This window comes from Gracilinanus agilis, chromosome 4 (assembly GCF_016433145.1).
Source record: "Gracilinanus agilis isolate LMUSP501 chromosome 4, AgileGrace, whole genome shotgun sequence".
NCBI lineage: Eukaryota > Metazoa > Chordata > Mammalia > Didelphimorphia > Didelphidae > Gracilinanus > Gracilinanus agilis.
The window spans coordinates 237,673,179-237,697,177 of NC_058133.1; the positions used below are offsets into that span (position 1 = coordinate 237,673,179).

The following is a 23,999-nucleotide window of genomic DNA, read 5'->3' on the forward strand; positions in this document are numbered from 1 at the left end:
CATCTTGCCTGACTTTACCTCTATAGCAATGGATATATAAAGAAGAGTTCTCATTGACCTCAATAACTTCATGAGATTTAAAAAATAACTAAGAGACAACCAAAGAAGAGAACTGGCTAGAGGACCTTGTTGGACAATGGTCATAGGAATTACTGAAAGGTCTTCTCATTGTCAAATATGAGTTTAAAAATCCAATGTATTCCCCTAAATAGTAGCAAAAGAAAGGGTGAACTTGGATCCTCAGATGCCTAGCAATAAGACATGGTCTTGGACTATATAAAGTTATTAGATTATTGATGTGATTATGTCTGTATTTTAAAATTTGTATGGTGCTGTTATAATTATTTAATCAATTTATGGGGCTATCTAGGAGAGAGAATGAAGGGTGAGTGGATTCATGAAGAGTTATAGGCATTTGGAGGGAGATAGGGTCAAGCAATGGAGCTAGGAAGTTCCAAGCTTATGGAGGAGGGGATGCTGACCTTGTAGATTTTTGTTTTCCCTTTTCATGGTCTCTAATCGGTCTAGTACTTCCTCATAGGCATTTTTCATTTTGAAAAGTTCAGTGCTCAAGGACCGAGATTCTTTCTGAGCAGATTCCAGTTCTGCTTGGTTCTCCTCAAGCTTTTGCTTCCATTCCACAAGGACCTACGGAATCATAAGAATTGGTAACAGGAAGTGGCAGTGACAGGTCCTCTTCAGGTTTAATTTATGTTATATGTTATGTATATACATGCACAAATATAAATATGTTACTTAAGTGCCCAAGATCACACAGCTAGCAAGTATCTGAGACAGTATTTGAATTTGCGTCTTCCTGACTGACTCCAGGCCCAGTCTACTGCACTGCCTTGGTGCCTCATACCCTCTTAAAAATTGTTTGTATTCACCTAATACATGTAGTTTCTGAGATGCTTTCCTCAGGAAAATGCCATGAGACATGTGGTTCAGGGAACACCAACATTGAAGAAGCTAAAGCTCAGAGAGCTTCAGTGACTTGCCCACATCATGATGACTATGATGTAGCAGAGGCAGAACTTAGATCTGTCTTCTGATGTCAAGTTCTGTGTTCTTTGAACCCTAGTGCTTTGCCTTTCACATCATAATAGTGACACAGATCCACTCACATGTGATCAATCTTGCTGACTCCCAAGCTCTATGCTTGTTCATATCCCTACTTTCCCTTTAGCTGCTCTCTTTCCCTAAGAATAGACTATTGATGATCTAGAATTTTCTTAATAGGAGAACTTGTCATTATGTTTTCCCAAATGTTGGTATCACCATAGAAGTGCCCTGAAATACAGAAAGACATATAGTCCAATTCAATTCAACAAAAATTTATTTAAAATGTCCTCTATATCAGGAACTATACTCCCTCCATCAGTACCCTTTCTTTAAGTGTGTTGAATTTGGAGTCAGGAAGACTTTGTCTATATGGAGATGGGCAAGTTAGTGAAGTTCATTTCCTCATCAATAAAATGGGATAATAATACTCTTAGTACTTATTTTATGGGGTTGTTGTGAAGTTCAAGTGAGATAATATATGTAAGTTACTTTGCAAACTTTAACATAGTACATACTTGTTAAGGAAGATTAGATTCCAGCAAGTTCCCTATTTCCATGCCTTCTAAACTTCTGAGTTCCACATTGGTTATATTTCCATTTCTTTTTTTTTTTTTTAACACAATTACATGGATCGAATATCAGTAAGTACTCCTTTACTCTTTGACTCAGACCCCTAATCTTTACATTAACTAATTTCTTAGATTATAACACACTTTCACCTCTGCACATTTAGTACTCCATGAACCCAAGGTATGGCTTTATACCTCTACTACTTTGGCTACCTAATACTCCATCATTATAGATTAGGAGGGACAATGAACAATTATGTACAGTTATGAGGTTCTTTTGCTTTCTAGGAATAGCAACCTGCCTTTAAAGGTGGGTAACTCTAGGGTCTAACAAATGAGTCACACTTAATGGTGTTTTTATGTTTATAGTAGTAGTATAGGGATTATTGCCATATATTTGTATTCCTACAAATATTGAGGAAGGACCTTATCAAAGTTCCTCTGTTTCTTGTCCAGAGAAGCACAGGCTGTGTTGGATCTTTCCAAATCGAGCATAAGGTCATCCACTTCCCCCTGAAGCCTCTGCTTGGTTTTCTCCAAGGATGAACATTTGGAGTTCACAGTTTCAATGTTTTCTTCAGCCTCTTGGAGCCGCTGGGCTAACTTTTTCCTAAAAGGACCAAAGAAAATTAATCAAAAAGGAACTACTTTCAAATGTATACAAAAATTCAAATGTAATAGAGAACTGGGGAAGGGAGAAGTATAAATTCTTCTGACTGAAGTATAGTGGGTGTGAGTCCAATAGTTACCCTCAAAGTTCTAGGACTAAGTCTTTTAGGAAAATTGTTGCTCGGGAGGTGGTAAACTCTGTATAAAGTGTAAAAGTGAAATTTGGGAAATGTATCAAACTACATTTCCCGTGGTCCAACGGGTTTCCCTTTCCGGTTTTTGGGCTTGGGAAGGCTTACGTCTTGACGCAGGGAAGGGTTTAAATCTCCTGGGTTAGGAGGGAGTGGCCTCTTTGGCAAGTAGGCGCTTCTGGAGGCGGCAGTTTTGAATGCTTACAAGCGTGTGGTCTAATGATTTTATCTATCAGCATGGCTTTAATTAAAATACTAATTTATATATTTATACAAGCCTTTATCATTTTTCATTTTTATAATTTTGGCAACCTTACGAAGTTTGGAAATAGAATTCTCAGTTTTCTAGATAGCCTAAGAAGAAGCCATGTGGCTCTGGGACCCCGAGTCTCAGAAGCGATTTTTTTCCTTGCCCAGTCCTCTCCCGATTTTCCCCAGCCTAGAGGCTGTTTTACGGGGAAGAGAGACAATGGTTTTAATTGCTGCTGGGCTGCTAATTATTTTGCTCAATGCCCCGGGCCTGGTGGCCCTTGCTGGCTCTGATAGAATGCCGGAGCCCAGCCAGTGTGTCTCTGCCGCTGCTCTCCTGACTCCATGACTTGACCTCCATTCCTACTGCCGATCTCCTGACTTGATCTCCATTCCTGCTGCTGATGCTGCTGATGCTGCTGATCCTGACCGCTTACAGCCTAGAACCCCGAGCCCCAACAGCGATGACCTGCCGCTTTTGCCAAGATCTTCGGAGACCTCCGCCACTGCTCCTTAGGATTTGGTATTGTCCCTGCTACCCCCTCTCTTGGTTTGGTAATGGCCTGCATTCTAGCCTTCCACGTGTTTTCTCTAAAGACCTAATTAGGCAACACCCACACAGACTCTACACATGGGTATTTTCCTGAGCTTTTCTCCACTAACCCTGAGCCCACGTGGACAATAGGGTCTGGACCTAGCAACTAGCTTACCCTTAATGGGGCCGAATGGCCTATTCAGACTTGCTTGTGATTAAAAACTGAACTCAGGGGAGAAATATTCACCCCCATAACTGCTCAGAACTTTGAACTTTTAGAAGAAAAAAACCCCTTAAACTCAGCAGAACTCAATCAAAAGAACCTTAAATTGAAACCAGGGGTGAACTTTTAAAACCTCAGAACTGAATGAGCTTTATTTCTGTTTTAAAAAGACTGTATCTTACTGTATTTTGTTAATTACTTTTGTAAATTAATCTTGCTTATTTCGTTGATTTTCCTGTTACACTGAATCATTTTAAGTTAATGTAGTTTGTGGCTGCTAGATTAATTTTGTTTATGATTTTATTGTAACTCCCAAATAATGAGAAAAATCTATTAGAACTGGTAAGAGGTTTTGACCAGCTTGTTGATCTGATACTACTGGATTTATAGAAGCACATGTCTTTTAAAATTTATTCTGTCTTGGTAATTGCAAAGAACCTTGAAAGTTTCCATGCTTTAAATATTACCTTGTAATTTTACAAGAGATCTTTTTTAACTTTTACTTTAAATCCTTAAGAATTGTTGTCTTAAAGGATAAAGCTTTTATATATTTTATTATAAGAGATATTATTGCCTTAAATGGGTAGAAGTATTCCTATCCAGGATTTTTTTTAAATACAGAGAGTCAAGGAGCTCCTGTATATTCTTATCTGAGGATAATTATACCAGAAAGTTTCTTTTTTAAATATCACATTTCGCTATGGAAGCAATAACAGCATTTGCCAAGGGTTTACAGTTGTAACAAGTATATAATTTTAAACATCACTGTTTATTGTTTTGAAATGTGCTATTGGAAATAATGGTACTCCATTTGAATGTGCATTGTGAATCTGCTATTTTGTAAAACCCACTTTCTCCAGGGTAACATAACCCTTCTAGTTCTAAGCTATATATATATTTTTGATTTTTAAAACATTTTTTTTTAATGAGAGCAATTGATTTTTCCTTTTTCTCATCTTGTACTGGAAGTACATATATAATCATTATTTATCCTTTTTCTGATTCTACAGCAAATACCTGAGCCTATAGGACTGTGATTTAAATGCCTCTCTGATTCCAGAAGGGAATATGAAAGCCATTAATAGTGCTAAAGAAAGCACATGGTCAGAGACTTGACTGACTAAGATCTGCAAAATAGCAGTTCTATGCCAATACTTTAGGGCGTGGAAATCGGGTTTTGAGTCCTGGAGTCCCAGTCTTTTCTAAAACTTTAGAGGACGTGGGTCCCCTCGACTTAGATTCCTAGAAAGCACCTAAGATTGGTTATTTATTTGGCTCACTTCCCTAAAAAGCTGATGATAAGTCAGATCAGAGAGAGACATTTCCCTTTAGTCCTGGCCCTGGATGGGTAATTGCACACTGCTGAATTCACTTTAATTAGGCCTTCATTCAAAGGTCTAAGTTTATTTTCCCCAGATTTTTGCACATTTCATTTACAAGTTAATTTTTTCTTCTTTTTTCTTGAATTTTATTCTTTGTATTTTGCCATTCTTAGCTGATCTGAGGTATTTTTTTTTTAGAAAAAAGATGTGTTTAAGATTTACCTCACGGGGATATCTGTTAAGTTGTTTTTTAAAATTCGATAATGTGAAAATATATGTATATTTAACTCTTTTAGGAGTAATTTCACGGGGAATTGAAATTGTATAAATCTTAGAAGAAAATGTATGTTTTGTAATCTATAATGTAAAGTTTAAATTCTTTTGAGAATAATTTCAGGATAAGGATCTTGCCATCTCCCCAAAATCCAGACAACGAACTTGTTTTGGTGAGGACACATGAAGATGTCTGAAAAGCCTTCACTGTACCATGAAGACCAAACTTTGACCTTTGGGGTGCAGTTGATTGAACTATGGGGAGTTGAAATTGAGTTGTATGTATTGTTTTAATTGTACACTGTTATGCCAGTGGGGGACAGCCCCCAAATTGTTTTTTTGTCAATGCGTCTAATTTTAACCATTTGTTCATCTATTTCTTTATCCCTAAATTCCTGAAAAATTTAGAAGTTGTTTATTTTTACAGGTCCAGCGAAGAAAAAAGGACTAACCTTTTTTTTTGCTGGACCTCACGGGGAATTGTAAAAGTGAAATTTGGGAAATGTATCAAACTACATTTCCCGTGGTCCAACGGGTTTCCCTTTCCGGTTTTTGGGCTTGGGAAGGCTTACATCTTGACGCAGGGAAGGGTTTAAATCTCCTGGGTTAGGAAGGAGTGGCCTCTTTGGCGAGTAGGTGCTTCTGGAGGCGGCAGTTTTGAATGCTTACAAGCGCGTGGTCTAATGATTTTATCTATCAGCATGGCTTTAATTAAAATACTAATTTATATATTTATACAAGCCTTTATCATTTTTCATTTTTATAAAAGCTAAATATTGAGATCATTGAAATAGTCAATGAGTATCATAAAGAAAGTGGAAAAGGTCTTTGAAGAGAAAGATCAATTTGGATATTTAGTAACTGTAATTCTCTCTCTATGAATTTCAATTGATTTAAGAAATTTGGTGATGTAAGAGAATATAAGAATCATCTGGGGCACTTCAAAATGCTTGAGGGAGGCAAACTAGAGGAAATGTGGCTCATATGCATCACAGAAGGGAGCCAGATGGAATGATGGAACAATTTGGGGAAGGGCAGAGAGTTGCTATTAGAGGATTCTCAAATGTGGAAATTTGCCTGTCCGTTTACCTATTCTCCAACCCACAAATTCCAAAGTCCATACTTAGCCTCTTCGAGTTCCTCTGTACGTTGTATGGCTTCAGTTTCATATTTGTTCCTCCACTGGGCCACTTCATTGTTGGCTCTGGACATGACCCGCTGAAGCTCAGCTTTGGCTTCCTGCTCTTCTTCATATTGTTCTCTTAACAAGTCAAAGTTGTGACGGGAAGCCTGCAGGGCATGGGTAAGAGCATTCTTGGCCTAGAATGATAACAATATAGGAGTCAGAATCAGCTTCTAGATTAGAATATTTTCTTTTAAATTAGAGTGTTAGGTCTCTTTTAATTCCACTTTCAAGCCTTCTATGAGTTGGGAAAGTACCTATGTAACAAGCCTTAAGGGCTACATTCCACTTATTCTCACTAGGCTTGAATGGAAAGTCCCATTGTCAGAGAGAATGACTGAGCAGATTGACCATGGGGATTTCATCTAGTATAGCTATTTCTAAGTCCTTACTTATAATTCAGTACTTCAAGGACCCATAACTTCATTGGGTGGACATCACCTCTTTTAATGCAGATCATACTCTGTCTATAACTTTGAGATTTATTGTGATTGAAAAAATTCATCACCATGAAACTGGTCAGGTGAGGAGATGCTTGAATATTAGCTAGGCTGGTCTTTAAACAACAGACATAAAATTCATTACTAGATTCATTCATGAAGAAATCCTTTCCAGGTTAGTAAGACCTTTCAGAGTTTGTACTTCACTGACATGGCCTTTGAGAATCTATGACCACTTCTACACCAAGATATTCTTTAAAAATTGTTCCCAGGTAGGGAAAAAATCTTTTATCAACTACCTATATATTCCTCTTGGAAGTTGTTTTTTCTGTCCCAGTGATCTTTATTTTTCTATCTTAAAGCAAAGGTATTCAACAAACTTTATTAAGCATCTACCAAGTACCCTGTTTTAAGTTTACTGGAGAAAGCAGAAAAAAAAATCAATCTTTAAGCAGATAGAGGAAAAGGATTCTAAGTAGGAAAGGCAATATGAATAAATATGGAAACAAGTAACAATGACAGGTTTGATAATGAGATTGGGTATGTGAGGTCTGCAGAGTGATTAGGGACAGAAAAGTTCTAGGTGATGGGGAGCCTTGATTGCTTCTTCTGTGAAGGGCTTTTTGACCTAAGGAAACTTGAAGAATAGCACTGAAGGATTTTAGCTTGGACATCAGTTTCATGTTTAGTACTAGCCAAAAATTGGCTCCGACCTTGATTTCTTCTTCTAGTTGTCTCTTCAGTTCCTCTAGTTGATGAGATACTGCCTGTTTGCTTTTGGTAAGATGAGAAACCAGAGACTCTTTCTCTTCCAGTTGATGGTTGAGCTCACCTGAAAGACAAATATGGGCAAACCCTCCCTGTCACTTCTCCCCATTGGCCCAAACTTTGCCATGCATCCTTGTCCCATTCTTACCATTCTGGGTCTGGATATGTGCTTTTTGCATATTCAGATCATGGATCAACTGTATCTGTTGGTCATCCTTTGCACTGATTTCACTGAACTGGTCTTCTAGTGTTCGGTACATTTTTTCTATGTTGCTCTTTAAAAAATAAGAGCATGTAGGATTAAAAAAAAAAACACTAGAATCCTACACATATCAATATTCCAATTATAATGAGTTTATTTAACAATACATTTTATATTTTGTTAATAGAATTTGTTTCCAGGTATCTCAGCCCCTCCTTATTCTCCCTGCAACAAAAAAGACATCATCTGGAAAAAAAGATATGTATGTATATATTGTCTTCAACAATACAATTTAAAGCACATATATTTAACCCATAAGTTTATTGAGAGATGGTATGGCAGAGAAGATAGAAAACTGGCCTCAAATCAGGTAGACTGCTTAACACACATATTTATACAATCAATTCATTTCCCAATGCTCCAGGCAGCTCTCTAAGACCAAAAGTTGCTGAGTGGTATCAAACTGCATTGGCAGAGAATAATCTCCTTACCAGGCAGTCTCTGTACTAGTGAAATCATAGGTCAAACAACACTATTACTAACAACTCCCCCCCACACACACACCATTTAACACTTTGAAAAGTATAGTAGAATCCTGTCTTCAAGAAGCTTATTTTTTCTTCTTAAGGAAGAAATGATATTCCTGTATTAGTTAAAAAAATATAAGTCAGCCCTCTTCTACTGAGGGCCTGTATCCCAGAGAAACAAACCTATGGTCACACCTGAAATAACCTCCTCTACCCTTTTAAAGCTAGAGTTCCACTTGGTTTTAAAAATTAAGAACAAAGAACATGAAACTCTATTTAAGAAATACTTTGTTGTTGTTTAATCCGTTAGTTGTATTTGACTGTGGTTTTCTTGGCAAAGATACTGGGATGGGGTAGTTAGATTGCACAGGTCTAGAGTTGGGAAAAGCTGGGTTCAAATCTGGCCTCAGACTCTTCCTAGCTGTGTGACTCAGGGCAAGTCACTTAGAATTGATATTAAGTCAGAAGATAAGGATTAAAAAAAAACACTCCCCTTTGAAAAAAACAACAAACAACCCAACCCAAAGATAAGAGAATGGCTTGCTATTTCTTTTTCCAGCTCACTTTTCAGATGATACAAGTGTCCCAAGAGCTATTTAAGTTTTTAAAGCTTAAAACCACACTAAGACTAACTCATATTTCTATAGCATTTTTTGGCTTCCAAGTGCTTTCCCCACAATAACCCTAAAAACTAGGCCATTTATGTATTATTGTCCCTATATTACAGATGGGAAAACTGAGACAGAGATAAATTGACTTTGAGACAGTTATCTAGCTAGTAAGTGTCCAAGCTTAGATTGAACTTTTGATTTCAAGTTCAGCAGTTACATTTCACTACATATATATATATATAAAAGAAAATAGATTATATATATATAATCTATTTTCTTTTTTTGTCTAGTCCTGTGATTTCATTGGTATGGGAAACTTCCTACAAGGAAATCTCTTTTACTAACTGCAGATCAGCAGTAGAAGTTTATAACCAGAATTTATAGCTCCAGAAAGTTATTTAGGGTACTGTATATGGTAGAAGTGCAACTTGAACCCAAGTCTTTCCAACTCCAAGGCCTATTCTCTTTCAATTTCTTTTCAGTTCTATATCATTTCTGGTTAAAGGGATGAGAGGAGAAAAATCCAGCGAAAGAGAGAAAAGCAGGAAAGAGAACGAAAGAAAAGAGACTCAAAAGAGACACAAAGCACAACTAAACATTTTATTTTAAAAAGTATTTACAGGGACAGCCAAGTAAAATGTGGAAGGAATGCTTGTGAACCCTTCTCTTTTCCTATTAAAAAAATTATATCTTTCATTTTTAACTCATTTTTGTTTCTTAGTATGTTCACTCCATCCACAGGGTTTATAATGAACCCGTTCCCTCCCCCCCCCCCCACAACACTATGATTTAGGATGTGCTATAAGTACTATTATTATTCCAATTTTACAGATAAATAAACTTAAGTTACAAAAAATTTACAGATTGACCAAGGATGATATAATTAGTAATTATTTTAATTCATGTTTTCTAAGACTAATGCTGTTTTCACTATATCATGCTTAATGGAAAGGACGTTGGACTTGGAATTAGAAGAAACATGGGTTCAAAATTCTGTCCCTAATACCTCTTGGAGATTATTTTCTCATCAATACAACAATGACCAAGATTATATGTATTGAGGAACTATCTACCTCATAAGGCCATTGTGATATTTAGAAACTTCTGTTCAAATCTGACGGCACTGTACAAAACACTTTGTATGTTGGATAAATTATTTTGCTACCATCATTGTACATGGTACTTTTTATTTTTAATTATCACACAAGTTGGATGATAGTGGCTTCAGCAGAATGTAATGCTGAGCTGTAAGGAGCAATGGACTCCTAATAGTATTCAAAAAGCAGACATATAAGCATATCCTGGAGACAGTTTGGACCCAGGAAGTATTATCGATACTTTAGAATTCAAAACGAAAGGGTTGAGACCAAGAAAGCTGCCTAGAGGCAGAGAGTTCACAGAAGTCAGAAAAGTCAATGTCTAGGAAGGTAACAGGAAAGCATAGGTATGAACATGTGAATTAGTATGAGACCCTGAAACTAAGGCAAAGTCTATCTCAGACAGGAAGCTTTTCAAGGTCTTTCTCCTATTAGAGGATATAAATCAATCACAGCCCTGGGAAAGATAGGCAACTGCAGTGCTAAAATTCACTCAGAAAATCCTCACAATTCTGGGTGACTCAGTATATTGCTGACAGAAACAGGCCATTTGGAAGTGGGGGTTGGTAAGTGGGTGTGACATCAAGATGAGTTCCATTTTGGACTTGTCATATGTCAGTGGGACATCTTAGTAGAAATGTAGCAGTACTTATGAGGTGGCTAGCAGCTAGAGCTCTGGGCCAGGAGTCAGGAAGACCTTAGTTCAAATCCAGCCTTAGATACTTATTAGCTGTATGACCTGGGCAAGTCACTTAACCCCATTTGCCTCAGTTCCACATCTGTAAAATGAACCAGACAGGGGCAGCTAGGTGGCTTAACCGGTAGAGAGCGCCAGGCCTGGAGATGAAAGATCCTGAATTCAAATTTGGCCTTAGACCTGGCTGTGACCCTGGGCAAGTCACTTAACCTTAATTACTTCCCCTTAGCTCTTCTGCCTTGGAACCAATGCTTAGCATTAGCATAAGACAGAAGGCAAGGGTGTTAAAAAAAAAATGAGTTGGAGAAGGAAATGACAAACTACTCCAGTATTTTTACCAAGAAAACCCTAAAACGGGGTCACCGCGTCAGATAACTGAACAACAATACTGAGACTGCTGCTGGTCTTGGGGTCAAGAAGACCCTAATTCTGTCTCAGACTGTGTGAACTTAGGCAAATCAACTCCTGTCTGCCTCAGATTCCTCATTTGTACAATGGGGATAATTAAAATACCTAATTCTAGGTTTGTTGTAAAGACAACAAACAACGGTAAAGTGCTTTAGAAGCCTGAATACCTGTTATATACATGCTATTAGTAGTAATCACTAGATAGAGTTATAAGATAGTAGAATTTTCTAAAAATTGTGACTCTACCTTAGATTTGGAGACACTTTCAACATTGCTGGCAAGGTCGTCAATCTCCATCTTCAGTTCACTCTTCTCCTTTTCCAGTTTCTGCTTAACTCTCTGCAGGTTGTCAATTTGTTCCTGAAGCTCTGTGACACTGTCGGAATGCTTCTTGCGAAGGGTAGCCAGGGTAGCTTCATGGTGCAGGTTGGCTTCCTCAAAGTCTCGGCGTAACTTCTGGAATTCGATCTCTCGCTTCTTGTTTAATTCCACCTGAGTTGAAGTTGCCCCACCAGCTTCTTCCAAGCGCTCGCTGATCTCCTCAAGCTCCCTGGAGAGATCAGCGCGCTGCTTCTCAATCCTTCCTCTAAGCGTATGCTCAGCTTCAAATTCCTCCTCCACTTCTTCTTTACGAGCCTAAAATATTCAATTATATTCAATTCAATAAATATTTACAACATTTTATGAGGTTTCATAAGATTATAGCTCTAGAGAGAAGGTGATCCCAGAGAATAGCTGATCCACCTTCCCATTTTACAGAAGAAGAAACTGAGATTTTAAAGAGAATTAAAGGCGCACTTGCAATAAATGTCAGAAGCAGGTTATCAATGTAGATTTCTTCACTCCTGGCTTTAGAGTCCATGCAATTATTAAGCTGCTACTATGTGCAAGGGCACTGTGCTATACATGAGGTACAAAACAGAATGAGCTTACATTCTAGAGGGGAAATATGAAAAAAAAAATAGCTACAAAATTATACAAAGCAATTTAGAGAGAAAGAATGAGTACTGGCAAGGAGCATCAATAAAGGCCTTATTTAGAAAGTATTTTCCCAGCTGTTCTTTGGAAGAATCAAGAGATTGTAAGGGTGAAGATGGAGAGGGAGTACATTCAAAAAATAGAGGACCCATAACCTGTGTGAACATACATCAGCTTTTAGTGCCTCCCCCAGAAATTATGTTGTATTTATTTTGTATATATTTTAGTCTACATTTATGTGTATGTACACACACACACACACACACACACACACACACACAAAATTGCTTTCTTGAAAGAATGTGGGACTATTTCCTTTATTTTTCTTTCTATGCCAAGTGTCTAGTGCCTAACACATACTAGATGCTTGTTGATTGATTGACATCTGGGTAGAGATTCCCAGCAAGGCATTGTTAATATAGAACCAGAGGGTTCCCAAGTTTGTTTTGGAATAGGTTGGAAGAAGGAGAGGTACCAATGGTCAGGGAGAAAAAAAAGTGGGGAGGCAAGCAGCACAGTGGAGAAAAGAAGATAATTACCCTATCTTTAATGTGAAGTAGGATGGATACTGAGATAAAGGAAGGATAAATGATGGAAAAGAAAGGGAATTTGGGAAGGGTTTTTTTTTAAGTACAAAAGGTTTTTTGATTTTACCTGCAATTCCTTAATCTTCTTCTGTAATTGCAAACTTTGAACCTGCTCATCCTCAATTTTGCTTTGTAATTGACTGATTTCAAATTCTTTCCTAGCAAAAATTCAAAAGCACAATAGATGCCAGGTTTTGAAAATTGAATTTGACTTTCAGACTTAATTTCAAAGATACAAAATGAAAAGGTCAACTTTATACTTCTTCATTTTTTCCTCATTTTGTTGGTTGTTGTTTTCTAAGTCCATGATAGATTCCTGGGACAGCTTCACATCCCCCTCAAGCTTCCTCTTTGTTCTTTCTAGGTCTAGCCGAAGCTTCTTTTCCTGGTCCAAAGAACCCTCCAGCTAGTAAGAGAGAGAGATTAAGTTCAGTATGAGCCAGGGGACATAAACTAGACCATTTTATAGGATTATAGGATAATAGGATTTAGAGTTGGAAGGGACCTTAGAAATCATCTTGATCAACCCACACATTTCTACAGATAAGAAAACCTAGAGATCTTTTTATTGACTTGTACAAGGTCATAGAACTATTCTGTAGCATAGCCAGGAGTCAAACTAAGATCCTTTGAACTCAAAATCCAGTGCTTTCTATTAGAAAACAACATCATGTCCTTTGGAAAGTAGCTATCCGAAATCAGTTTTTGTGTAAATACTCTAAGATTCCTCACATCTCATAATGAGTATTGGCAGCAGCCCTTCTTGGTCAGGAAGGGAATGAGCCTGTCCAGACTTTCCACTACCAGTGCGTTTCCTCCTTCCACTCAGTAAAATGGCTGGATTAGGTGATTTCTAAAGATCCTTTTCAGTTTGAAATCTTGTTAAGTCTATGTTTCCTTCTAGAGCTAAGTCTTAAGATGCTATCATTCCAGGGGCAGTTAGGTGGCTCAGGGGATAGAGAACCACAGGCTTGGAGTTAAGAGGTCCTAGGTTCAAATTTGGCCCAAGGCACTTTCTGGGCAAGTCACTTAACCCCAATTATCTAGCCTTACAGCTCTTCTGCTTTGGAACTTATACTTAGTATTGGTTATGTATACTTAGTACTGATTTTTAAAAAAAGATTCAATGATTACTTGTATTCAGAGCATGCATATGCATAGATCATCTAGTCAAGAAATAAATGCTCCTTCATTGGCAGCTTTGCCCAGGGACACACATCATACACACATTATGGCACTGAAGAAGACTAAAGTGTTAATATAGATAGGTGGCTCATGTAAGAGGGAGATTTTAGATATTTTATAGATATATATTTAAAGTGTGGCTGCCAGGAATCAATAATTCAGATTGATTCCGTATTAAAATAGACCCAAGACAGGATCAGGTTTAAGGTAGTTTATTTACAATTAGGAAGGTAAAAGGTAGGGAAATAGAGAGAGGGAGAGGCCTGGATGGAGAGAGAAGGTTAAAAGGCTAAATAAATTAGGCTACAAGCCACAAGGCCTAGCAATCAGATAGGTTGGTGCCTGCTTAAGGTAGAGTCTTGGAAAAACGCCAAGGTAGGCCAAGGAAGTCAGCCTAACTTACCCACATGACCATTCAGGTCAGGAAGACATGAGTTCAAATCTGGTCTTAGATACTTATAAGTTATGTGACTCTGGTCAAGTCATAACCTTTGTTTGCCTTAATCCTCTGGAAAAAGAAATGGCAAACTATGCCAGTGTGTTTTTTTAAGAAAACACTATATATAGTATTAGCATGATATGATCCATGAGGTCATAAAGAGTAGATATATGACCAAGCCACAACGAGGTATTCATGTACATACTCATTTCTAGAGAATGTGGGCTGTGAATTAAACCAGAGTGGCTTTCCAATTGGTATTTACCTAGTCTGATCTCAAGTAATTTGAAAGAAACATTGGGATTGATGTATAACTAGAAAATTCAGTGAATTTGGGAACTCCTTACCAGTAAAACACAAGTGAATCAATGAGATTCAAATGTTGCTCAATAATAGTGCTGAAAAAAAGAGGGGGGGTGGATTTTTCATTGCTACAAAAAGAAAAGGTTTGGATTAGAATTTTTTCAAGAATGGAATCTTTAGCATTTATCAATGTACCCACTGAACATTAAACTGCAATAATAAGTATACTTACATCATCTACTTGTTGTTCAAGTTTAAGTTTCATTTTGGTCAGACTGTTGACTTTATCTTCTTCAGCCTGTAGATCATCTAGGGTTTGCTGATGAGCCTCCTGGAGAGATTTCTTTTCCTTATTCAGTTTGGAAATATTTCCTTCTAGAGCTGTCATCTCTTCAGAAAGATTCTTCACCTAGAAGAAAGCCAACACACTTTAAATGAAGGAACAATTAAAATGGAAAGTTCCACTAAAACCTGCCAACTCTAACCTCTTGGTAGTTCATTTCTGTTCTTCATTATTTCTCTGGATTTTATTTTCTTTTGTATTTTTGTATTTTATTTTCTCTCTCTCTCTCTTTCTTTTTCTTTCTTTTATTTTAAATTACTCTATCAGTACAGTACCTGAACTTTCACTGATAGATTTATTCTTTTTGAGTAAAGGCATTATATCTTAAGAAACCCATCCTTAGATATTAACTATTACTTAGGAGGTAGGTATTAATACCTACTAAGATTAACACAAGTTTATTTGGTTAATTAGCAGAAGGCAGATCCCAGAGGGAAAAGAACATGGACTGGCTATATTTTGACTAGGGGTGAATAAGGAAGGAAGAAAAAACAGAAAAAAATCAAGAAGCAAGAAGTGCTTCCCACAGTAGGTACTATTGTGGGGTCCATGATTTTGATGAGAGTAGTAGGCATGGGAATGAAGAAAAAGGAAAGACAAGAAGGTCAGCAGTAGAATAAGACAGGATAGATGGACTGAAAGGGGATATAGAAGATAGTATAAAAAAAGGTAACTTTGCTTACTTTAGCTTAGGGCTGCTTTTGGCTACAAGTGCTTCAATATTTTATGTATCATTTAAAATCACATAGGACTAATAGCAAATTACTAGTAACATGTCATTATAACATATAGTAATTTATTTTACACAAAAGATGCTTCTTTAGAAGCTTAGAATCATACAGTATTACCTATAGAAGGGACCCCATTGGTTCATTATCTCCTCCCTTCCCCTTATTTTACAAGGTAAAAATTGGATATAAATAGAATTTTGGCAAGTGGATTTATATTTTAAATGCATTAGAGAAGATAGCTGTATAAGGGAATTCTGTAAAGAATTTTTATTTACAGTTAACAGTCATCACTTCAATTTACCATTGTTGTAAAAAAGTCTTTGAGTCAGAAGACCTGGGTTCAAGTCACAGCTTTAATATTTACTAGAAAGCTTTGGTTTCTCTATTTGCAAAAAGGGTGTAGCAATCCCTCTAAGTTAGACTTCTATGTCTAACTGAGGAATTGGTTTTTTAGTCCCTCCTATGCTGTGCTCCCTCAAGAATGTGCACTCACCTTTAATAATTAGCCAAGCAGAATCCATTGAATTTTAGAAAAGGCTGAGAAGGTATAACAAGAAAAGGGGAATGAAATATTTTCCCCCAAACTAGGAGTACACTGTCCCCTTGCACATACATACTCCCGGAGAGTTCAAACTTAAAGAATAAAGGTGAATGGTCATAGATGTATGGGACAACTGGCAAGCATATGAAGGAGTCAGTTCTAACTGCCTGGAGAGAGCAAATTGTTATTTTCATATAAGCATTTTACCCTGGAAATAGCAAACTTGTGAGGGCTTAATTTATTGTTTTGTTGATTGTCTAGACTTAAGAAAGTGATGGAAAAATGTTATTAAAATAGTTAATAATAAATAATATAAACATCTTGTATTATTTATAGTTGTATATTATATTTTAGTGTATTATATTGCTATATTTATAATCATAATAATACNCACCTTTAATAATTAGCCAAGCAGAATCCATTGAATTTTAGAAAAGGCTGAGAAGGTATAACAAGAAAAGGGGAATGAAATATTTTCCCCCAAACTAGGAGTACACTGTCCCCTTGCACATACATACTCCCGGAGAGTTCAAACTTAAAGAATAAAGGTGAATGGTCATAGATGTATGGGACAACTGGCAAGCATATGAAGGAGTCAGTTCTAACTGCCTGGAGAGAGCAAATTGTTATTTTCATATAAGCATTTTACCCTGGAAATAGCAAACTTGTGAGGGCTTAATTTATTGTTTTGTTGATTGTCTAGACTTAAGAAAGTGATGGAAAAATGTTATTAAAATAGTTAATAATAAATAATATAAACATCTTGTATTATTTATAGTTGTATATTATATTTTAGTGTATTATATTGCTATATTTATAATCATAATAATACAATATATAATAAATAAAATAAAAACTTAAAAGTATGTTGTATTTGGAGAGAGGTCAAGTTAAACATTCCAGCACAATACTGGTTGAGGGGTACTTCAGAACTCCTGGCACTGGAAGTCCTTTTTTCCCTTTGTAGAGTCCTTACCAAATTCCACTGAACTCTGTTGGGTAGGTAGCCCAACTGGGGCCCAAGTGGTCATGCCTTGATTGAATCCAAGTTACACTTCTTGAGAATGGTTATATTTCCCAAAGTTGTCTTCCCTTTAGCAACTAGTACTCTTTCTATATTTCCTTGATGTCTTTCCATTCCTAGTACAGATACCATTTATTGGTTGCTGCTACTTCAATGGATATTGCCATTTTCACAAGACTTCTGGCTGTGGCCTCAACTACAACTGCTCCAAAATATGTTATCAACAGTTCAGATCTGAGAAAGTAAAGGAAATACAGCAAGAGAAACAAAGGCAACCAGTGTGAGGGGCTTTTATGCTCTCCTAGTTGTCTCCCAGCCCTAGTTTCCACAGTGGTGGGATTGCCATAGCCCTGGGTTTATATGATCATCCTTTCTGGGATTATCAGGATTTTGGACTATAAGGGAAGGAAAGTATTTTCTCTTCCAATGAGCCCAGAGGGAATGCTACTTTGTTAGGGCTCATCTAAGATATTTCTGTGGCACTTCCCCAGAGCCTCTCAGGTCTTGAGCATCCTAGCTTACAGAAATCCTCTATGGAAAAATTAACATTTCACTATTGTTTTAGGCTGTGATTAGAAATTTTAGTGTGTTTTCTTTAAAAGTCATACCAATTCCTTTGAGTTAACTTTTCTTTGGATGTTTATGTACTGATATATGTTATATTATTGTATATGTGCTAATTATTGAATGTTTAAGTATGCTTCTACTTTATTATTTTTATGTTATGACTATTTTGATTTATGCTGTTATTTTGGCTGTATTATAGCTACAATAGTTTAACTGCTCAGTTTGCTACTACCTATGCATACATTTTTTGTATATATGTATATATACTATGTATGCATTTGTATATTTATGTATACATAATTTTTTTTATTTTGTGGGCTTATTCTAATAACTGGTTTAAGATTGTTTGCTTTTATGCATGTTTGCTTTTATTTTATGGACATAGATATGCTACTATTAAATGTGTTTCTGATGCATTCTGCAAATAATTCTAACCTGTTGACATTGATACAGCCTAACAAGTGATAATTTGCATTGTGTTATATCTACTGCATATAATGGACAAAAGCACAATGTATATTTATATATGTATATGTATATATGTATACATGTATATACACACATATATAAAATTTGCTGAGCATGGAAATTTAAAGTGATTGCCAGGAACTCTGGGCAATCTTTACTCTATGCAAATGGATTTTTGAGGTGGTGGTGTATTATTCCATATGTTAAGGTATTGAAATAGATTTTACATGGACCCAGAGGAATTTTTATTTAGCAGAACTTGGACAATAATCCAGAGAACAAAGGAAGGAAAAGGACAACTATACATTTAGAGCTTGAAGTAACATCTAAGGTTTTTCCTGAAGTGGAGTAATCTGGTTTCTCTAAGGAGGGAGAAACTGCTTTTTCTCTCAAGAACATTATAATAGAGATGTAATAGCTGTCAGGTAAGAGATCCTTCCGTAAGAAACAGAGAAAGAAAAGGAGAATAATAGCTGTTCATGATACACTCCTCTGGGGTACTAAGTCAGGAACTGGTTGACCTGATAACAGCAATTATCTTTCTGGGGGGCAAGTATAATAAAAAATCTCCTAAGGTTTATCAAAATGGATAAAAGTTTAGTCACTTTTGGTGACTAATGTGAATTCCATGTACTCTTCCTTCTCTGATTAGTGACTGAGGAGGCAAGCAGACAGATTCCAAGAACTCCAGCCTCCATATGTGCCCTAGCTCCAGCCTAGCTTAGGCCAGCAGTATGATGTGGAAACCAGTAAAGGTAAAGCAATGGGCTAATATAATTGGACTACATTAGGAAGGCAGAACTTTCATGAACAAGAATATGAAAATCCATTGTACTCTGTCCTTACAATATCTCATTTGGAGAATTCTAGAGAAGGACTTATATGATGACCAGGGCAAGGCACCCATTTTGGTTAAGGCCTTTAAATTTAAGACATATGATCATCTGATGAAGGAACTAGGCATTATTTAGCTTAGAGAAAAGAAAAGAGGACCTAAGAGGGGACATGACAACTGTCTTCTAATTTTTGAAAGTCTGTCTTTTAGAAAAGGAGTTATATTTGTTCTTTTTGGCAGTAGGTGGAAGGTAAAAAGAGTCAATTTAAGTTTGATGTTAGGGAAAACTTAATCAGCTGTTCAAAAGAGGGATGACTTACCTCATGAGGTAACAGTTACCTCTATTTTAAGCAGAGGCTTGCTATCCATTAGAGATGGATAATGACAGTTCATTTCATGTATGGGTTAGAGATCCCTTCCAACTCTTATATTAATCATGTGATCTGTGTCACATTGACTATTTTTAGACTCTTGTACATGGCACTGTTAAAGCAGATGAAAAGTCATTGCCTGAGACTACCAGAGATCTCAGAGAACTTGGGAATAGAGGATATGAATAAAATTTCTCTCCTAAAATGTACTTAGTTTGTCAAGGAAAGAAAATTTTTAACTAGAGAAGACTGTAATGGGATCCCTGAACAGCCTCAATAAATACTCAGATATTTTCTGCTTGCTTCTAATTGACCTTTGTGAAGGTTTAGGGTAAATCTACTTGTTGTTCACAGGTCATCACTGTGATTTCCTTGTTTATCTGATGATCTGAGCTATGGAAAAAAAAAAGCTGCTGACTATGGAAGGTGACTGTTGGGGCCATTCTTAGACACAGCTTTCAGGATGCTAAGCTGTGACCAGTAAGCAGGAGTAGAAGTAAAGGTTCCTTCCTTACTCCCAGGGCCACAGTGATACTAGAAAGTGTCTTTCTTCTCTACCTCTATGGTCATGGCCAAGTGGCAATGAGGACCAGGAGATTTTACTAAGTAAATCTGCATTTGCCTTTATACCTTTTGCTGAATTTCCTTTACCTTAATTGTTCTGCCCACCTCAAAGGCATCTACAAGAATGGTTTCAGTTGTAGCTGTTGCAGAGGTGTAGTCTAACATCAAGGGTCATGTCCACCAGAGGAGCAGTAGCCAAATTATTGTGGTTCATTATAGGGGTCCAGGCAGCATCTGGAATAGGAATGAAAGACACGAAGGGAAAATTGCATTGTGTGATTCAAGTATAAACAGCTTCAGGGAGTGTGACACCACTAGAGGTGCTGACTATGGACTCAAATAGAAGCCTAGACCTTTGGGACCCAAAGGGGCTGCCTATCCAGCAAGGAGCTGCTCCTAAAAGGAACTTGGCAAAGGACTTCCAATACCAGAAATTGTAAGGCCCCAGGGGAACTATACATGTAGGTACCCGGAGAGAGTGTGTCCCTAGTTTAGAGGAATATTTTATGTTCATTGCTCTTGTTATACCTTTCCAGTAAACTGTTTTTCTAAAACCCAATAGCTTCTGGCTGACTTTTTTTTTTTTAACCATTACCTCCTATCCTAGAATTGATACTAAGTATCAGTTCCAGAGCAGAAGAGTGGTAAAGGCTAGGCAATTGGGGTTACATGACTTGCCCAGGGTCACACAGCTAGGAAGTATCTAAGGCCAAACTTGAGCTAGGACCTCCCATGGCTAATGGTAGGAGCAAAGAATTGTGGGACAGGGGAACAATAATACTAAAAACCCAGCCTCAGAGTTAGCCCTAAATGCCTAAGGGAGAATAGCTGCCTCCTTTCTGGAGATCTAACTTATCAGACCAAGTGCAGGATAAGGGTGAGAGGAGTAAGCCTAGAAGGAGCTCTACCAGAGAATCTAATTTTGTCTATAACCCCAATAGCATTGTGAGGAAAGTATAAGTGTAATAGTTATATAAATGTGCATTGATATCTATATATGTTGATCATATTTTAGAATTGGAAGGAACTTTAGAGGCAATGTAATCTACCTCATTTAACAGATAAGAAAACTGAGACCTAGAGAACTGAACTGACTTGAACCTCCAAAAACCTGAATTTTCTGTGTGTGTGTGTGTGTGTGTGTGTGTGTGTGTGTGTGTGTGTGTGTGTTTGGGCCACAATGCCTCTCTTGAGCTCTCTTAAGTAACAATTAAAAACAAAACACTGGTATAGAAGGAAATAGTGAAAGAAGAAAGGACAGGACAAGGAGAGAGAATCAAAATGCCTGGGAATACACAGCTGATAATTATAACTCTGAATGTGAATGGGATGAACTCACCCATAAAACAAAAGCAAATAGCAGAGTGGATTAGAAACCAAAATCCTACCATATGCTGTCTACAAGAAACACACATGAGACAGACAGACATACATAGAATAAAAATGAAAGGATGGAGCAAAATCTATTGGGCTTCAAATGAGAAAACAAGGCAGGGGTTGCCATCATGATCTCTGACAGAGCCAAAGTAAAAATAGATCTGGTTAAAAGAGATAGGGAAGGTAACTATATCCTAATAAAAGGCAGTATAAACAATGAAGAAATATTAGTACTCAACATGTATGCACCAAACGATATAGCTTCCATATTTCTAAAGGAGAAGCTAGTGGAGCTTAAGAATGAAATAGATAGCAAAACCATACTAGTAGGGGACCTCAACCTTCCCCTATCAGATCTAGATAAATGTCTTGAGTAACAATAAAACTGTTTATTTTAAGTTCTTCAGTATTTAACATGAACTTAAAATGAATAATTCTTAATTATTTTTTAGTTCTACAATCAACTATGCCCATCCACTTTTCCATTTTCTCATTATATAGGCAATGAAGTAGTGCAATGAATCAATGGTTCTGAAGTTTGAAAGACCTGAGTTTAAACCTGGAATAATATATATTTATTACGTGTGTGACCCTGGGCAAGCCATTTAACTTCTGTCTTCATGTTTCCTTACTTGTAAAATAAGGATAACAATAGCACTACTTCCCTACCACTGTTTTCTTTTTCATGCCAGAAGTGAAGGGTTATGGAATTCCATCTCAGCAAAAAAAGATGAAAAACAGATTAGGCTTATTGGGACTAGAGTTGCCTTCTCTACTCAGTTTCCTATAGTTGATACAAATGAAACTTCCAACCTCAAATCCCTCCCTAGACATATGAGATATACTGCTGGCTACCAGGAAGTGTCTCATGAATAGAGACTTTTCCTGGCCTAATGGTTCCACCTTGTTCTCTGTTGCATGCTTCTCTTTTTCTACTTTAGTCAGGGTCAATTCTAGGTCATCAATGTCTTTCTTGAGTGATGAACATTCATCTTCCAATTTCCTTTTCTTGGCTACTAATTCAGAATTTGTGTATTCTTCTTCTTCCAATCTCTCACTTAGCTCCTTAATTTTAGCTTCCAGTTGAATCTTGCTCTTAATTAGCCCCTCACATCTTTCTTCTGCATTCATCAGATTTTCAGTTTCCTGGAAGAAAATTTCAGTGATCATATCAATTTCATTATCATTTTGCACAACAAAAATGCCTACAAGGTGTGGTTATGTTTTTCTCTAAAAGCTTAAAATCTGATAGCTAGGATAAGGTAGAACATGATACAAGCATGATACAAAAGAGAACACTTAAGTGTGATCTCAAAACTTAGAGTAAACAGCAGGGCAATTCTAGGTGTTTCCATTAAATAGAATGTAAATTACTTGAGGGCAGGAATTATATTATCTTTGTATCCCCTGCACCTAGTGCAACATCTGGCACATAATAAGTTCTTAAGAAATGCTAAAAATTAATCCATTAATTCAATGATCATTCATTAAGTGCTTATAATATGCAAGATACTATGCTAAATTTTATAGGGAATATACAAAGAGTGATAAGACATGGTCTATGATCTCCAAAAGCTCACAATCGAGTAGGAGAAGTAAGGCATACCCACAAGATAACTTAATGTATACAATTTAGACTGTAAAAGACAAAAAAGTGTGATGACAGTAATATCAGATGAGGGAAAAATCAGCCTTGACAAAAGGATTCAGATAACTTGCTTGTGAGACTGGGGCAACCAAAATAAGCCAAGTAAACTTCAAAAGGAATTCAGGAAAACACAAATTCTCTTAAGGCACATTGCTAATTATTGCTAATGTTTTATCAGAAAGTTATCTCATTTCCTCTAAATATTTTTAAAAGGGCTGTTGCATTATTAAGTGATTTTGTTACATTCAGGAGACTCTTTGCCCCTCTAAGAACATAGCTTTATAATGACTAGCTATGGGAAAATGGATTTAAAGGAAAAGAAATTAACTTTTATAGCAAGGGAAAGAAAGCTATAATTGGATTTTCAGCATGAGGTTACAATGAACCATAACACCGTGTGGCCACTGGGTGGCACCATAGTACCTTTGGTAGAAGTAATTACTGTTCATACTACTGTACCTAACATATGGTGTAACTATTTTTAGAGGAGGTTACAGGGAATAAAATTCACCTTCAGCTGTAATGAGATCTCTTTATTACAGCAGAGTTTGGGCCCTCCATGTCCCATTTACTTCTCTTCCTACAAACATTCAAGATTACCTGTGGACCCCTCAACTTTGCAAGGCCATTGTTGGTGATGTGATACTTCCCCATTTTTCTCCTTATTCTCCATCAGAATCTACTTACTGTCTGGACTTGAAGCTGAAGATCATTATTTTCCTGCAGCAAGGAGACCATTTTCTCCTCCAGCTCTTTCCTTTTAGCTTCAGATTTAGCTAAGTCTTCCTTGGCTTTCTCAAAGTCTTCCTTCATGGTGGCCATCTCCTTCTCAGCTTCAGCACTCTTGAGCAGGGGTTTGATCTTAAAGAATAGATTCATCCAGGGCCAGTGCTTGACATTCATGAATGCTCGAATGTTGTACTGGATGCAAAAGATGGAATCACTATGAAACAATTAGGACAGAGTTTAATGAAACAGAGTGATACCTGATGTATCTATTTGTCCCCAAAATAACATTATCCTCTTAACCACAATGTACCTTAGTTGAATATGTAAGAAGATATGTAAG

General features: G+C 36.9%; 1 protein-coding gene across 1 annotated transcript in view; it reads right to left on the reverse strand.

Annotated features, from left to right (window-relative positions):
• The window catches only part of LOC123245291 (myosin-13), a 69,197-nt gene that overhangs the window by 11,204 nt on the left and 33,994 nt on the right, over positions 1-23,999 (reverse strand). The window contains exons 20-30 of the mRNA XM_044674123.1: positions 23,618-23,873; positions 22,186-22,428; positions 14,694-14,870; positions 12,795-12,940; positions 12,602-12,692; positions 11,216-11,605; positions 7,576-7,702; positions 7,373-7,491; positions 6,160-6,356; positions 2,061-2,244; positions 483-648 (exon numbers count right to left, since the gene is read on the reverse strand). Of these exons, the coding sequence (XP_044530058.1) occupies positions 483-648; positions 2,061-2,244; positions 6,160-6,356; positions 7,373-7,491; positions 7,576-7,702; positions 11,216-11,605; positions 12,602-12,692; positions 12,795-12,940; positions 14,694-14,870; positions 22,186-22,428; positions 23,618-23,873 (2,096 nt within the window). The remainder of the gene's footprint in view (positions 1-482; positions 649-2,060; positions 2,245-6,159; positions 6,357-7,372; positions 7,492-7,575; positions 7,703-11,215; positions 11,606-12,601; positions 12,693-12,794; positions 12,941-14,693; positions 14,871-22,185; positions 22,429-23,617; positions 23,874-23,999) is intronic.